The following is a 16546-nucleotide window of genomic DNA, read 5'->3' as shown; positions in this document are numbered from 1 at the left end:
AGGTTGGAGTCCAACACAACAAGAAGACCTCATTATAGTTAAGACAATGACATCCATAATCACTATCATTACCAACAAGAAAGAATTATGTGGCAATCAAAAAAATATAGGCATTAGTATTGATGAATGCAAGTCATTATTCTTTATAGGCCATGATACAACTTCCATTAGGTTAATCTGGATAATCTTCTTTATTGCTATAAACTTAGAATGGTAGGGACTAATAAGGAAAAACCTTGTATTGAATCATATTAGTATGTAGAATTTGAAGTCAAACCAAATTTGATTTGGAGCCCATGTTTGGTAGGGTAAGGCTGGAACAAATAACGACAGATGGAAAATGATTATTAATTTTAAGTTTCATTTTTTATTAAAATGACAAACCAATTACGTATATCTATTAAAATGAATTTCATGTCCATCATTACCATATAGTCTATTTCAAAAAAATAAAATCCTTCATCATCCTTTAAGAAATTCGACTCAAAAATACTAAAAAAATTGCGTCATTATTGGTTTAGTTATTGTAATTGTAGTATCAGAGTTTTGTGTGTGTTTGTATATTGCGTTTGTATAAAGCGGTCAACTTTTAGGATGCCTTGTCGTGTGATAGTTTCCTAGAATCACCTTTTGCAAAGGATGGAATTGTTGCTAATGAGAATGTTGTTGAAGGATTGCAAGAGGTGATCATTGTGCATGACAGTTCTGCACCTGATTCAGAAATATCTGAAGATGACAATCCTGAGCAATAGGTTTACAAAATTAAGAATGAGGAGAATTCTGATCTCAACAATGAAAGTGTGAGTGCATTAACCAGTTTTGATTTTGAACTGGACAACAGATTGAGGGAAATGGAAGGCGATTAACCACATTATAATTTCTTGTTTTTTATAAATGCTTTTGTATGCATAAATGGATCTGACACACTCAATTTTTACAAATTAAACAACTTAAACTTATGAATTTTAAAAATCTATACAAAATTTTGAGCGAAATTAACCAGAAAAAAATACTCAAAAAAGATCTTCTCATCTATTAGTTAGACTGCTTTAAAATATGACATAATTAATTTACTCTGGTTGATTTGTAAAAGGCATTGGCACTTTGAGTGTCCAGTATTTAATGTTTCAGCATGCTGTTGTAATGACATGACATTTGAGAACGTTTTTAGTTACTCCGATATACTTGCATATTATAAACTTGTGAAAAAAATACATTAAAAAAAAAAAAAAAAAAAAAACTTATATTTAATGTCTCAATTGCTATTTGCTTGATTATGAAAATTAAAGTACAAATTTTTCAATTTAAAAATCCTATCGGCCTCTCTTTGCACCTTTTGGGACAATTGCTAGTTTATTTATAACCTTTTTGTAACTTCTGAGGCCATTGCTAGTTTATTCTTAACAATGATTATTGGCAAAGGACGAGATGGATTTTCCAACCTATGAAATATAGCTCCATATAAAACTACTCCACTCTATAAAAGACGCAGCCCTACCTATCGTAAAATCCTTTGCATTTTCATCTATATAAAACTCAGATTCTAAGAAATAAAAGATGATCTTACATGTTAACATCGAACTTATGTGGAATTTCTACTGCTATTATTTCCAATATATATATAAAAACAAAACATAATCCTCAAAAATTACAATAGTCACATCAAAACTAAATATTTTTTGAGGCCTTTCCATATGGGTACATTTCTTTAGTCTTGTTATTTCAGCTGTTGGTGTTTTAGCCACATTTCAAAACGAGAGGGCAATCAATAACAAAACGCTTCAAACTACAATGTTGTCCTACCTTTAGATTTGTACACAATAGAGTTGTCAGCCATCAAGTTATGTATACCTATCATGACTTATTTGATAGCAGATTGTGCACTTAAAAGGAAAGTGATGTTATCTACTATTTAAAGATTAATTATCTGTACTGAAGAGAAGTTATGGAAAGTAGCATGTGTTCATATAAAAAGGAAAAGTGAACTTATTGTAGCAGATGAATCAGGAAGGACGGACAAGGTTTTAGGCAAAAAAAAGGGACATTTTTAATAGACAAAAGCAGTGACATCTCTATAAAAATATTTTAGACCATGCTGGAAAAAAATCGCATGTCCCAAAACAGAACCAATTTCTGTGCTTTGACATATTCTGAAGGTCTTTATATGTCTGAAAATCGCCATGCAACAGCAAAAACAACCTTCCCTTGCCGGAGAAGTGCTTTACACAGTATTCATTACATACAGTGTGAGACCATGACTACCACCTTCGAATAGTATCGACAGGAACCATCATTCTTCAGTACAATATAAGACTTACTTCTTGATTCTCCAGCCAGACGAGCTATGCTGCCATTTATTTTCGGGGATGATTTCAGAATTACTATCTGCCTGCAGTTCCTCTGCCAGCAATTGCCTAATTACAGCTTCATCAGGATTGCTTGATTCTTGATTACTGTGTCCCAACAGTTTCAACAGCTTTTGATCATTTGTGGAGCTACTTTCAACAGGAGAATGAGATAGTCCACACTTTACATTGTTTTCTTGTTGACAACTTGAAGCATTTCCTGTGATAAAATGCTCTACATCCATATCATTGGACTTCAATGTGCTAGTCTTGCTTGTCTGGTGATCATCTGAGTTGAAATTCAGTCCTCTTATTTTCATGGTTCCGATGTTCACTGCACATCCCAACACGGCAAGATAAGCCAGTGCCATAGTCTAAAACAACAAGTGCGGTACTCAAAATTGCATGTCATATCTATAATTTGAATAAAACCATACCTACAGCTTCATGTCCAATCAGGTGAGGCAAATAACGATGGATATGGTCCTTGGCTTGCTCATCAGCTTTCAAAGTCCCACATTCAAAGGAAATGAACAGATTATTGTGCTTCTCTTTGCTCTTTTCAACCATGCAGATGACATCCTCCTCCCACCTGTAGAACTAGTTAACATCAACAAAGTTTCAAATAGTTCCATGAAAACCTTCAAAAAATAAAAGGAAAATACAGTCCCGCTAGATGTTGCTCTTGGATCTTTTTATTACTGTTAGGTATGGTAAGAGGTTTTGTTCAGTGTCCTAATGATACAGTGGATAAAATGCAAATTTGGGACTGGAAAGGATCTCTGGGGAGATTTTGATATGATGAATGAGAAAAGAGTAGGGCTGGATTGCACATGACCACATTGGGTGCAGCAAAGCAGTCTTCGGACAATCTGACACTTGGAGTATCTGATACAAATTGAAGATGGTTGGTTCATATGGTTAAATTTAGTGACAGATGGTTGGTACATGTAGTTAAATTGGCCAAAAGGTAATGTGAGAATTCAGATCAAATTGGATGATTTATGCTCACTCGTAGATGGCTACTTTCCTCAACAAATATAACGTCAGTGACAATGCCAATCGCGTGTCCATTGCCACTAGAATGTTAATTGGGAAGGATTTAAATGCCATACACTAACTTCCCTATAACCTGAATGTATCTCTTTTCAGGAATGTATTCAACAAATCAGCAGAGTTTGGCATTCGGTACCCGACCCATTCGGAGAGGCAGGAGGATAGTTCAGTGGGAACTGGCTATTCAAAGATGAACTAAGATCTTACAGGGCTGGGGCAGAATCGTAGTCTGAGCTAGGCCAGCAAATGAAAGCAAGCTTAGGGGTTGGACCTCTTCATTTTAGAAAATGTAAAAAGACTTGAGCCCTGGAGAGGCAACTCAGAGTTTTTGAAGAATATAGAGTTAGAGGAGCTTGATGGGATAAATTATGGTCAAGAATATACAGAATTTTATTTTGTGTGTTCAAAGAGGCACACTACCGAGAATTTGATCTCCAAATGATTAGCAACGGTTAATGACAGGAGATGAAGCCCAAATAGGAGAGGTCTTTCAGAACTACTTCAGAATATATTCACTTATATAGGTTGTACAAAGAGCAGGAAAGAGCATCATAGAAGCAGGCTTAGGACCAGTAAAAATCAGCACTAACAGCATCTGATATCAATTGGAGATAAAAACATTTAGCTACAGATGGCTGGTACACATGGTCAATTTGGCTAGAACACAATATGACAATTCAGGCTAGACTGGATGAATTTATGCTACCTTGTAGATGCCAATTTTCCTCAACAAACCTGACTTCAGTCACAAGGTGGATCATATGGCCATAATGACCAGCAAGTTAATTAGGAAGCATTCATGTGTTGCATACAAACTTCCTATAAGTTAATTAGTTGGCATATTTGAATTTTGTAGTGAGCTAACTCAAATCTAGGGCACCAAAAAAAAATGGAACTAATAAGTAATAACCACATCATTTTACAAAATAATTTTTTTGCTACATTATTTGCAATGTGAATTCAATGAAAAACCATAAATGACAATAAGAGGGTGTATTTGAAAGTTTTAAAAAAAAATGGAGTTTGCTCTCCAAATATGGAGAAAAGTTAAAACCCTTGCATTTGCTCATGGGCATGAAAATCATAGCAAATGGAAAAAAAAAAACAAGGAAAATGATTGTAGGCAAATAGGCAAGCAAAAATAATCCTAAAACTATCAAAAAATTCATTAAAATAGGGGTTTATTTGAACATACCTATTAATGGAAGAAATGAAATTGTCTCACTGTTCTTCAAGCTTAGATCAACAAAATCTTCGTTGTTGGTGGTGATAATAGCTATTCAACACTCAAACCCTCCTTGGCAGCAAGCACATAGCTCTCCCCTTCCTTCTCCAGCAATCAGAAATGAAAATGATTGAAAAAAAAAAAAACAAAATTGGACTTTTATAGCTACGGCGGCAATTTTTACTGTCTCCCGGCGATATTTTAAGTCGTAGCGCGATATTTCCCCGAGATATCGCCGATATTTCGGAAATATCGCGATATTTTCGGGGAGACAAAATATCGTGATATTTTCTCAGCGATATTTCGTCTCCCCGAAAATATCACGATATTTATGAAAATCGGCGATATTATATACACTGGTATGAATGTTGAAGGAGCATAGTCAAGCAATCAACAGGAGTATTGATGTTGGTACTCAGCCATTAGGAGAGGCAGGATCGATGCTTTGGTGAGATAAGCTATCCAAAGATCAACTAAAGCTCTACAGGGATAGGGAAGAACAGTAGTCAACGGCTCTGACCTCGCCAAGTGAAAGAACACAGGCTTAGCGAATACCTTAAGTGCGCTAGACAAGAGTTGGAATAGGACCTCTTCAATTTAGAAAACAATAAAACCACTGGAGACCCAGAGAAGCAACTCAGACTATTTGCAAAAGGAGAGCTAGAGGAATTAAAATTGATTGGATAAATGATGGTCAAGACTCCACCAAGTTTTATTTCAGTGTTCAAAGAAGCAATGTTGCGAACATCAGCATCGGGATAAAATCAGCAAGGGTTAGGAAAACCAAAAAATTGGGAAAATATCAGTAAAAAAAATCGACAAACATCAGCTAATTAAGATACCATAAAAATATCTTTAAAAATTGGCAAACATCAGCTAGGCCAAAAAATCATGATTTCAAGATAAAATCGGGATGTTATCGAGATGTTCGCAACACTGCAAAGAAGCATGCTACTGAGAATTTTGATGACTCATGGCCATCATCTTGCAAACCTGCTTTGTGATGAAAATAACAAGTGTTTGTGATAAAAAAACATAGCGTAAGCCTCATGAAAAATGAGGGAGATTGGAGGAAGGGAGAAGGCATTGGTGAGATTGCCTTGCTTCTCGCATAACATAGGTTTGAGTTTGTGGAGAGGCTTTCTCTTCATGGTGAGAGGAATAGTGTTGATGTTCACAAATTTGTGAGTACATGAAGGATCTCTAACAGTTAGACTTAGAAATTCCAACGCTTCATTATAACATCATCAACATCAGTTGTAATCAAGCTCTTAGCTGAAAGCTCTACTTTGTACTGAAAAATTTCTGAGCTAATAATAAAGAAAGTCTTTGGGGATAAAGCTTTGTGGTGTTTTTTTCAACATCTATGGTAATATCTTTTTGACTCATTTGCACTTAATATTCTACTTGTGCTAATTAAATTGTTATTTCCATTTGCCATTTTTGGATCTATTGATGTACGTATCTTGCATTGATATTTGGATTAGAGAAACACTCTAGATCTAGAAGCGCTAGTGGGTTTTCGGTTGAGCCCCTAGTCTTCTTTGTCGTTGTGCGATCTAATCCCTTTTGGATCTAACATTATCTTTCGAAAGTGTGTAGAGATTTTATTTTCTGAATCAGATCTTGGGCGTTTGGGAAAGTTTTTGTTCGAGAAATCTAGGGCAGCTAGATTAGGTGATTTCTCTTACTTTGATAATTGTTTGTGATGAATTTTTATTTTAATTAACTTCTTCTTTCTCTTGATTATTTTTAGTGTTCTTATCATCAAACAACTACCAAATCATAAAGAATAGTGAGACAAGACGACACGAGATGTAGGCGACCAACCAGAGCCAAAAGCTCTCCACTTGAGAGGAAAACCCACAAGAATTCTTCTCTTCTTATAGAACTTCAATTGACAATTCCAAGACCTGTACCGTTGACCAAGACCCTCCAAGACCAAGTAAAAGCCTTTCCTCCTTGACAAGATTTCCTTCCAGCGATTGCTCAGCAACTTCTGCAATTTCAACCTCCAGCAAATTCTTCTGCAATTTCGACCTCCCAGAAGATTCTTTTGCAGAAACCCTAGGCCTTGCACGTGAGAGAATTATGGCAGATTCTTCCCCCTTTCCTCTTCGCTTGAGTTAATTCTCTCTCCTAGAGAACTCGGCTTGCAAAGTGTACTTCTTGATGCCCTAATTTTGACTTGTGCACCTCGGTCTTAGTTGCTACAATAGTTGACCTAGTTCCTTTGCACGTGTGAAGAGTAGTAGCCCAAAACAATCCAAAAATCTCGTTCTTCTTTCTTCCTTCTTGACCTGCTTTTCTTTGCACCATTCTCTTTCTTGATCGAACTTGTGTGTAGTGAGTGAGTGCCTTAAGTGAGGTCAAAGTCTCCCTTATATATAGGTCTCCTACTAGGTCGAATTGCTTCTTTTAGGCCGACTTGTCCACTTGTGAAGGCCGGCTTGATATTTGCACCATGACAAGGTTTAGGGTTTAGGGTTTATTTGATCATAGACATGGAATGGTATTTCCTATTGATAAATCTTAAGATCTTTCACATTTGAAGCATCTAATTTTAGTTGTATCTCAGGTGAAGCAATTAACTTCATATCTAATTTGCATCTAGTTTGCATATTGCATTCTCTAAAATTTACCTCCAAGCATAAGTTTGGTTGATAGAAATTTAAGACAAACTTCCCTAACTGCCATTCAATTTCCTAAATTTGAGTTTGGAGCAAAGGTTAAAACGTGTGACCTCGCAGTTCTCTTGTGGTCGAGCCCTTGTAGGAACGAAGGCACATGGGTTGTACTAAAGTCCTAAGGGGGTATCGTTAATTAGGCATTAGCCTTCTCTCTTAGCCTTCTTGCAACAACCTTAGTCCTTACCAAGTTAAAGGAATTGAGGGGAAGTCAAACCTTAGACTAGGCATATAATAAAATTTACTGTTGACCACTACGTGTCAACTACTCATAGCAGTACACCCCCTTTTCCGACAAAAGGTATAGCGCTTGATCAACGTGTCTGTGCCATTCGACTGTCATCATCAACCCGATCATGTTATGTTGTAAACCCAGTCTGCATGTGTAAATTATAAATAATCTTAGCAGATCTAAGTCATGTATGTAAATTGCCTAGGCAAACCTAATTTTCTAGTGATAATCTACGTTCCGAAAGGTTTTTTGTCTCACCGATCCATGATCGGCAGAGTTTTCCTTCAACCTAACCCCAAAGCCAGAATGGATTTTGTCATTAGAATCTTAGGGGAATCCTAGTGTGCTTCGAGTCTATGTGAAAGTAATTTGGAAATAATCCTAATTATTTGGTTAGGTTATTTCAAATTGCTTGATCTGCTAGATTATACTTGTGTCGCAAAACTGGGTAGTCTATGAGGGTCTATGTCAAATGGGTTTTCCCCTTGAGATGTAAAATTGTAAAGGTCATGATGTAAAGTGTCTCGAGGGTTAGAAAAAGTTTTATCCCCTCAACAGTCCTAGAAGGTCCTAGGTGATTTTTCCAAAGGCTAAGTTCGAGGGTCCAATAAAAATAATAAAAAATAATTAAATTAAAAAATAATTAAAAATAAATAAATAAATAAATAAAAATTTAAAAATTAAATAATAAAATAATAATAAGTCAAAGTTTTGAGGAAATAAATGCAAAATTTTAATTTTTTAATATATTAAAATGTATTTAAAATTTCGATGGATGAGATTAAAAGAGATTTTGATCCTCATCGACGGTCAAGATCACTTTGACATGGATCACTCGAACTAGCCGTTGGGAATTTTTTCTTTAAATAGGGTGTCAGGGGTCATTTGAGATCATTCGATCTTAGAGTCGTGTGCTAAAGAAAGCTCTCTTGTAGTCATTTTTTCATGTGCAATAAAGAAAGACTTTGGGGTTGAAATCTTGCTGGTGTTACTCTTCCGAAAATGCTGTAAGATGTTTTATTTCTGTGCATGATTTTTAATTTCAGCCATTGATGATAGCTTTATGAAGAGTGATTTAAACACAGGTATCTTGTTTAGTCGCTAGGGTTTGAATGGTAGTTAAATTTCTGAATATGATGGCAGGTATCTCCATTAAATCTAGATTTTAGTATCGTTTTCTCCATCTTTGTTAATGGTTGAATTAGGTTGTGCAGGAAATCCCTTTTTTAGATTACCGGGATTTCAGGAAAGTTCTCGGCTGAACCAGCCAACTCCCGGATTGCATTTTCTGAAGAGCCCAACTGGTTTTAATCCTGGGCTTATCATTAGAATTTTTGTTGCAGCGACATGAAGGGTTTTCTGAAGCACGTCATCTTATATTCAAAATCTTAAAAAATATTTTCTATGGCACACTGACAAATCTGGCTATTTAAGAGCCAGTAGCCTGTGAATATTGTAATTATTTAGCTAGGGTTTTTAAAGTCTAAAATAGCAGAAATAGAAAAAGGAAAGCAGCCCACATTCACAGCTGCAAATGACTTGAACGCTGCAACTACCTTCAAAGAGTCGAATGTCGAGATTATTGAAGGAAAGAAAGATCCTATTATAGGATTCAGAGAAATGAGGATTTTGGTCGTTGAATATCAGCAACATCATGTACAGGTAAACATTTGCATACAAGGTGAAATGTTTTCATGAATTGCACTACTGGATTCTGGTGCAGATGTAAATATACTAAATACTAAAGTTATTCCAGCAAAATACTGGATCTCTGCAGACAGAAAAGTAATTGGTCTAGGAAACAAAACACTCGAGTATGAAGTGCCAAAAGCTTCTATCTGTTTTGACCAACATTGTATAAACCTAAAGTTTGCAGTTGCAGACATTCCCGTAGATTGTATCTTGGGGAATATCTTTTTGGCTGCAGTAGAACGCCATGGTTCAGTAAGACTGAAAGGAAATAGAGTTGGCTATTTCATTACTGTTCCAACCTCTAAAGGAAGTTCAAAAAGAATTGAGATGCCATACATCTCAAATCCAAGAGTTTCTACCATGGTCCAGACAATTAAAGAACTGGACAAAGCTGAAGCTAAATTGACAGATCTCAAAGATCTAAAATCTACAATACAGGTAGAAAAACAGTTGGAAAATCCTCTGACCAAAAAGAAAATTGCTAATCTCAAAAAGAGGATAGAAGATGATTGTCGTTCAGAAGATTCAAATGCTTTCTGGCAACGAATGCAGTACATAGTTGAACTGCCTTATAAAGCATAATATATTGGAAAGCCTTGTAAAAGCAGAGCTATCCCAATGAATAAAGAATACAGAGAACTGTGTGAAAAAGAAATCAAGCAGTTACTGGACAGGAAGCTTATCAGAGAATCTGATAGTCCATGGAACTGCTATGGATTTTATGTGAATAAAAGGTCAGAGCAAATCAGGGGTATTCCAAGACTTGTGATAAATTATAAACCTTTAAACGTTGTCCTTGCTTATAACACCTATCCTATTCCTCACAAAGGAGATCTTATAGGAAGGATAGCAGGAGCAAAAGTATTTTCAAAATTTGATTTAAAATTAGGCTTCTGGCAGGTCGCCATTTCTGAGAAAGACAAATTCAAGACAGCATTCAGCGTACCTGCAGGACACTATGAATGGAATGTAATGCCTTTTGGTTTGAAGCATGCTCCCTCTAAATTCCAAAAGGTAATGGATTCCATCTTCAGGCCATATTTTCACTGGCTTTTGGTTTATATTGATGATATTTTAATCTTTTCAAAAAATATCCAAGACCATTTTAGTACAGACATTTGTACAATAAGTAAAAAGAAATGGATTAGTCTTGAGCAAGAAAAAGATAGAAGTATTTCAAACTTCTATAAAATTCCTTGGCCACACTATATTTAATGGTTAGATATCTCTGCAAAAAAAGGCCCTGGAATTTTCTGATAGATTTCCAAATGTCATCACTGATAAGACCCAACTTCAAAGATTTCTGGGATGTCTCAAGTTCTCAACTATGTTAGCAACTTCTACCAAGATTGTGCAAAAGACAGAAGTCTGCTAAATCAGAGACTGAAGAAAGAACCACCTCAGTGGTCAGAGGCGCACACAAGGGTTGTCCAGCAAATTAAGGCCAAGGTAAAAACACTCCCTATTCTGTATGTAGCTGATGATAATGCTTTTAAAATTGTTGAGTTAGATGCCAGCGATATTGGATGGGGAGGCATCCTTAAGCAAAGAAAGGATGGGATTGAACAGATTGTTCAGTTCACCTCAGGGACTTGGAACCCTGCGGTACAAAATTATTCCACCATAGAAAAAGAAGTCAAAGCTGCGTGGAATTGTATAGATAAGTTCGAATTTCATCTAGTAAACAAGAAGTTTCTACTAAGAACCGACGCCTCGGCTTTGAAAAAGGCATTAACCAAAGATATTAAAAAGCCTGGAGAAGCTAAGTTTTCCAGATGGCAGGCCTTATTTGCTAACTTCGACTTTGAAGTTGAGCACATTAAGGGAGCAAAAAATTGTTTACCAGATTTTCTCAGCAGGGAGTATATCCAGTATCAAGAACATGTGATGGTGATTGTTACAGAATGGGACCAGGGTCAAAACCAGGAAATTCTGAGAACAATCCTTGATAACCAGAGTTGGTCCGAGTATAAAGAAAATTGGAAACCAACCTGGCAATTAAGAAATACTAAAGTATTAGATGCAAACCTACAAGCTCATACTGACATTTTGCACCTAGTACCTGAAAGGAGAGTGTACCCTAAAGGCAGTAGATGGATCCATGATATGGTCTACACAAAAAGCAGAACAGATGCACTCTTGGCAGAAGATGCTCTTAAAAGCGATTTCCATGACATCACTATGATTTGGTCTCATGGAGGAAATCAACGAGGGATATATCACGGATACTTTTGTATTAATCGCACTAGGAATATCTCCTAGCCAATGAGGACCCACAATGCAGCTTTATGGCCTAGAAATTATCCCAAACTTATTTTCCCTGATACAGTCTATGATTTTGCAGGCTATAAAAAATTATGGTGGGATTTTCTAAATATTGATGGAAAGGATGAAACCCACTACGCTAAATTAACGTGTGGGACAACGGGAATCATGCAAATAAACCAACAGTGCGATTGGTTGCAAGCTCGGTGGGTCGATTACGGAGTTAATAGAACAGCTATCGATCCGGTCTACCATGAATCCTACAGCAGATTGGGATGCAACATTTGTTTTGAGCATAACATCCCCGACTGTTTTCACTCTCCCTACAACAATGTTAAAGAAATGCTACAGATTTCAGATAATGAAACCTTAAGAGAATATATGACTAGACACTATGAGTGGCTTGTTTTGACCAAGATCAAGCATCAAATTGTTTTAAATAAACCCATGATTGTTAGAAGAATATTTACCAAAGCATGGGATGAAAATTTGTACAAAAAGTTTCGGTTTCCCGAAATCACTGTTTTTTAAAAAAGGGTTCTCGTGGGCTTGTCCTTAAAGCCTCCACTTTGTAATAATGATGTCCAGTGACAAGGACTATTTGTGACCAGTGTTCTCGTGGGCTTTGTTGTACTAAAGCATCCACTATGTAAATATTCTCCGTAAAATCATCCACAGTATACTCTAGTACAAAAATTCTTCAGTCACGAGACTCGGAGCACTTCTCCGACTTTTGGTGCGCTTTGAGCCACATCTCAATGGCTGACAGAATATTAGAACGAGGTTTGTCGGCCCAATGACTGGATGTTTTTCCCCTCCTTTTCCTATATAAGAAAGCGGTAAGGCTCATTCGAGGCATTCGAGGTTTAGAGTCTTAGAGATCTGAGAAGCCTGCGTATCAGTGTGCTCGGCATTGGTAAGAACCTAAAGTGGCCGGATCTAGTAGAGGTTTAAAGTCTTGAGTCTATATATTCTGAGACAGAGTCTGTGTCTTGCCAGGAAGCCTTCGGTAATGCTCTCTCCTATGAGAAGCTAAAAGTCCGATAAATGCAAACACAGTCAATCTCTGGAAGGGATACATTGTAATCAGTTCCATTTTCTGAAATAATATGAGAAGAGTGTTGTTGTTCATTCCGCATTTGAGTACTTGTGCGCTTGAGTAAATGTTTGTTGTGTAGTAGTTGTTTTCAAATTATCTTTGCCTTGAAGTTCGCCAAAAGTTCGCCAGAAGTTCGCCAAAGGATAGAAGGGACGCCAGACCGTTAAAAGGCGAGGGAAGCCATGTGAAAGGTCGACAGAGCATGAAATATCCGAGTAGGTTCGTGTATGGGTTCACGTTGGGTTCATGTAAAGGAAGATAGTTGAAGACAAGCGAAGATCCAGCAAGGCCAACAGTCAAGCAAGCTTGTGTGAGAAGCCCCTGCTTAAAATTGGTATCAGAGCCAAAGAGTTTTTGGTTAGGTTAGTACTCACAAAACACTCTATATTAAAGATGGAATCTTTCAGAAAGTCTATTTCTTTCCGTGAACTAGAAGAAAGAGAATCCTCGGCTATCGAAATTCCCCTTCGAGTTATGTTTGCATCTTGTTCTAGTTGTGTGATAAACCAAGCCGAACTAGAATATCAAGAATCACAGCCATCGGCAAGATGGCAGCTTCCTAGCATTTCTGCATCTGAAGTCTATTCAAATCTGTCTGTATTTCATTTAAAAGTTGCTACTAGGATCAGTGTTAAAGAGTCAGTAAGTCACATCTAAGAAAACTCCGATAGTGTACAGTCTATCCCTCTTCTTGATCCGAAGCAATTACAAGCTGAAGCAAAAAGGCTTAAAACTAAATATTTACATTTGGGATGTTTTAGAATCGGCATAAATCCTCTAACCCATCAAGGCTTGAATACTTTTGTGTTAGCCACTGTCAGAGATTTAACCCATAATAAATACACTGATTCATTAATAGGAGGAATAGTTGCTCCTTTGTCTAATGGCCCAGTCTATTTTGACTGTTATCCAAATTTCTCAGTTTATGTCTTTGACAAAACCATTGACCAGATCTTACAACTGCAAATCCAGACAACCGGATTTGACATGCATAAGAAAAGACATAACATTGCCATCCAGACAAGAGGTTGTTTTCGGCATACTAATACTTTGCATCCAGCTGTCCTCCATACGCCCAGTGAAGATTCTAAGTCTAGTGTCGTTGTTTTGACTGATTCAAAAAATCAAAAGATTGAACACCAGACTATCCGTTGGGAAGATCTCACTTTCCCAGAACACTGGGTCGTTTTAAATCCCAAACCTCCAATTTTAAGAAAAATAACTTCTGCAGATATACAAGAAAATCAATCCTCTGTCGTACTATCTTTTCCTACAAGATCCACAATAGACCGCAGAAGAATAGAACAAGCCTACAAAAGCTCATCAGCTTATCAAGATCCAAGCATTATAGATACCGCTTGCTCCAATTTTGTTTTTAATCCTTGCCGCCATATTTCATTATTTGAATTTGCACAGATTGTCAATTTTTCTTCATTAGAAGTAAAATGTCCTGAGTGTCATTCATCCGTAAACTTAAGCACTCTTGCTGAATCTGCCATACATGAGAATCATCATCCTCGGACTGGTGAAGCACCTCCATCCACATCCATAAATCCATGTCCCAATCTGAAAGTGCTCAAATATTCCATTTCCACACGAATCTGACCATGTTCTCATGATGCATGAACTGCCCACTTTAGAAGATCCAAGGCTGACAGAAATGTTCAGCAAAATGAGGCCAAGTAATATGCCTAAGTATGGCTTAGGATATTTGGAACAGATGAACAACCTCATCATAGAATCAAGATTTTGCTCCTTACCACCTGACTGCAAAAAGCCCTCTGTACCAGAGATGCATAAATTTTTTACCTTAATGGATGGCTGCAGAAAGACCAAAATAGAGTCCCAATGGATGAAAGAGATGTTGAATTGGGATATCTAGATTCTACACACACCCTGAGGCAGAACACTTTGGCCTTAGTCATACAGTTGAGGAAAAAAGCAAGCTATCCCAGGAGTGGAAAAAGTACATGGATAAAACAAGTTCCTAGATTTCTTTTTATGTCTGGAAAAGAAAGGCTCAGTCAGAAAATGTGTTGATGACTGACGCAGCATCCTCCTCCTCAGCCAAACATTCTTGGACTACTCTAGATGGTAATAAAGTAGAGACACCATCTACTTTCCCTCCATATAAGGGTATGATCCTAGGAGAAAATCAGAACACTGCAAAGGCCATTCCTTTGGTTCTCAAGGATGACAGTACACTGGGTATAGATGGAAGAATACAAAAAGCCAGTGAACAAATTAATTGGACCAACACGGCAGTCAAAGGGCTTGAAATGAGCACCGCAAAATCTGTTGAAATAAAAGAACAGTTTGATATTGTTCAAGTCTCTCTCAATGATGTAAATAAGTGTCTTAATGATGTACAATGTTCATCCTCTATTGTAAAAACTTGTGTTAGAGAATCACTCAACAAGATCGAAGAAGTAGAAGAAAAAATGATAGACCACATTGGTTCTACTAAGGGATTGTTAACAGACTTAACAGAAAAAGTTGACAAGATGAGTCTGTTAAAAATAGATAAACCAGTCCCTACTTCTTTCTTATATAAAAGAAATGTACAAATACAGAATCCTGTCAAACCTGTTGACAGATTCCCAAATTTGTTTCCAAAAGAAGTAGCTCATACTTCCTCAGATAAATCTGAAGCTACAAAATAGATTTCAATTGCTTCCTTATTCAAGGAAGAAAAAGAATCAGAATCTCAAATTCTTCCTATCTATGAACCACTAGAAAGTCGGTTCAATAAATATTCAGCTCCTGACTTGGAAGGAAAAGGCAAAGTTCCAGAAACACATACATTCTTCCCTGATTCACACAGAGAATGGAACATTGATAACCTCAGTGTTGGCCAGATCAGACAAATGATCGACATGATGTTCACTGAGTACAAGTTAATGTGTCTCAGAGGAAAGAATGAAGTTGAAGCATGTAAGACTATCATTCAGTGTTTTACTAGAACACTTCTCAGATGGTGGGAAACTGAATCATCTCCAGCTCTACTGGTAAAAATGGAGAACGAATTACTCAAAGATGAAGCGGGAGATATTATACATAATTCAGATGGGGCAACCCAGAGCAATATGATTGGGGCTCTGACTTCTATGATATTAGAGCACTCGTGTGGCTCTGAGACGGAGATTGCTGATAAGCATGAGGTCATACTTATGAACCTCAAATGTAATAAGATGTCATAGTTTGAAGACTTTCACTGAGATTGGATGCAGAGAATCTATGAGGTGAAAGATTCTAAAAATCTGCTATGGAAATAGGTATATCTTGCAGCTTTGCCTTCTAGATTTGTTGATTATATTAGACTGCAAGAAATATTTCAATTACCATTTGAATCATATACCTGGGGAGAAATTTATTCTCTCATCACAAAAGCATTGGTCAGTCTGTGTACTAGCTCTAAGGTAAACAGGTCCTTAGACAAATTGTCAAGGCTTCCAGATAGTAAATCTATTTGTAGTAAATATGGTCTAACCATTGATGATCCCCTGGTTAGAAGAAGAAAAGCTAAAAAGAAAGCTAAGAAGGAATATAAACAGACTACCAAATATCACAAAGGCAAAAGACAGGTCTCAAATAGACCCAAAGCCTCTTCAAGGCCTAGAAAGGGATACTACAGGTATGTCCCTAGAACACATTGCTACAAGCCTTCTGATATACACTTGCATACCTCCAAACAGGAGAAATGGAACAAGCTTACTTGTTGGCTTTGTGGTAAGACTGTACATACTTCCAATAAATGTCCAGTAGGAGAAGAGTCGAAGAAAAACAGAGGTAAGAAATCTCAATCTCTGTACAGACGGGGTAAAGCTGTCAAAATTGAGACCCAAACACAGTGTATGAAATGTGGGTCAAGAAGTCATGCAACAGATCACTGCCCTAACATAGTGATCAGAGAACAAATTCAGCAGCAACAACTAGAAGAATCAT

The 16546-nt window shown here is 36.9% G+C and overlaps 1 protein-coding gene across 1 annotated transcript in view; it reads right to left on the bottom strand.

The window, feature by feature from the left end:
- Nucleotides 1–2073: 2073 nt before the first annotated feature.
- The window catches only part of LOC149185255 (uncharacterized), a 129132-nt gene continuing 114659 nt past the window's right edge, over nucleotides 2074–16546 (bottom strand). The window contains exons 4-5 of the mRNA XM_089417862.1: nucleotides 2783–2937; nucleotides 2074–2679 (exon numbers count right to left, since the gene is read on the bottom strand). Coding sequence (XP_089273988.1) covers nucleotides 2315–2679; nucleotides 2783–2937 — 520 coding nt within the window. The 3' untranslated portion in view covers nucleotides 2074–2314. The remainder of the gene's footprint in view (nucleotides 2680–2782; nucleotides 2938–16546) is intronic.

The sequence above is a fragment of the Pinus tabuliformis genome, chromosome 3_2 (assembly GCF_031772625.1).
Source record: "Pinus tabuliformis cultivar Carrire ecotype Pingquan chromosome 3_2, CPIR1, whole genome shotgun sequence".
In the NCBI taxonomy this organism is placed as follows: domain Eukaryota; kingdom Viridiplantae; phylum Streptophyta; class Pinopsida; order Pinales; family Pinaceae; genus Pinus; species Pinus tabuliformis.
This window is presented reverse-complemented; position numbering and strand designations above follow the sequence as displayed.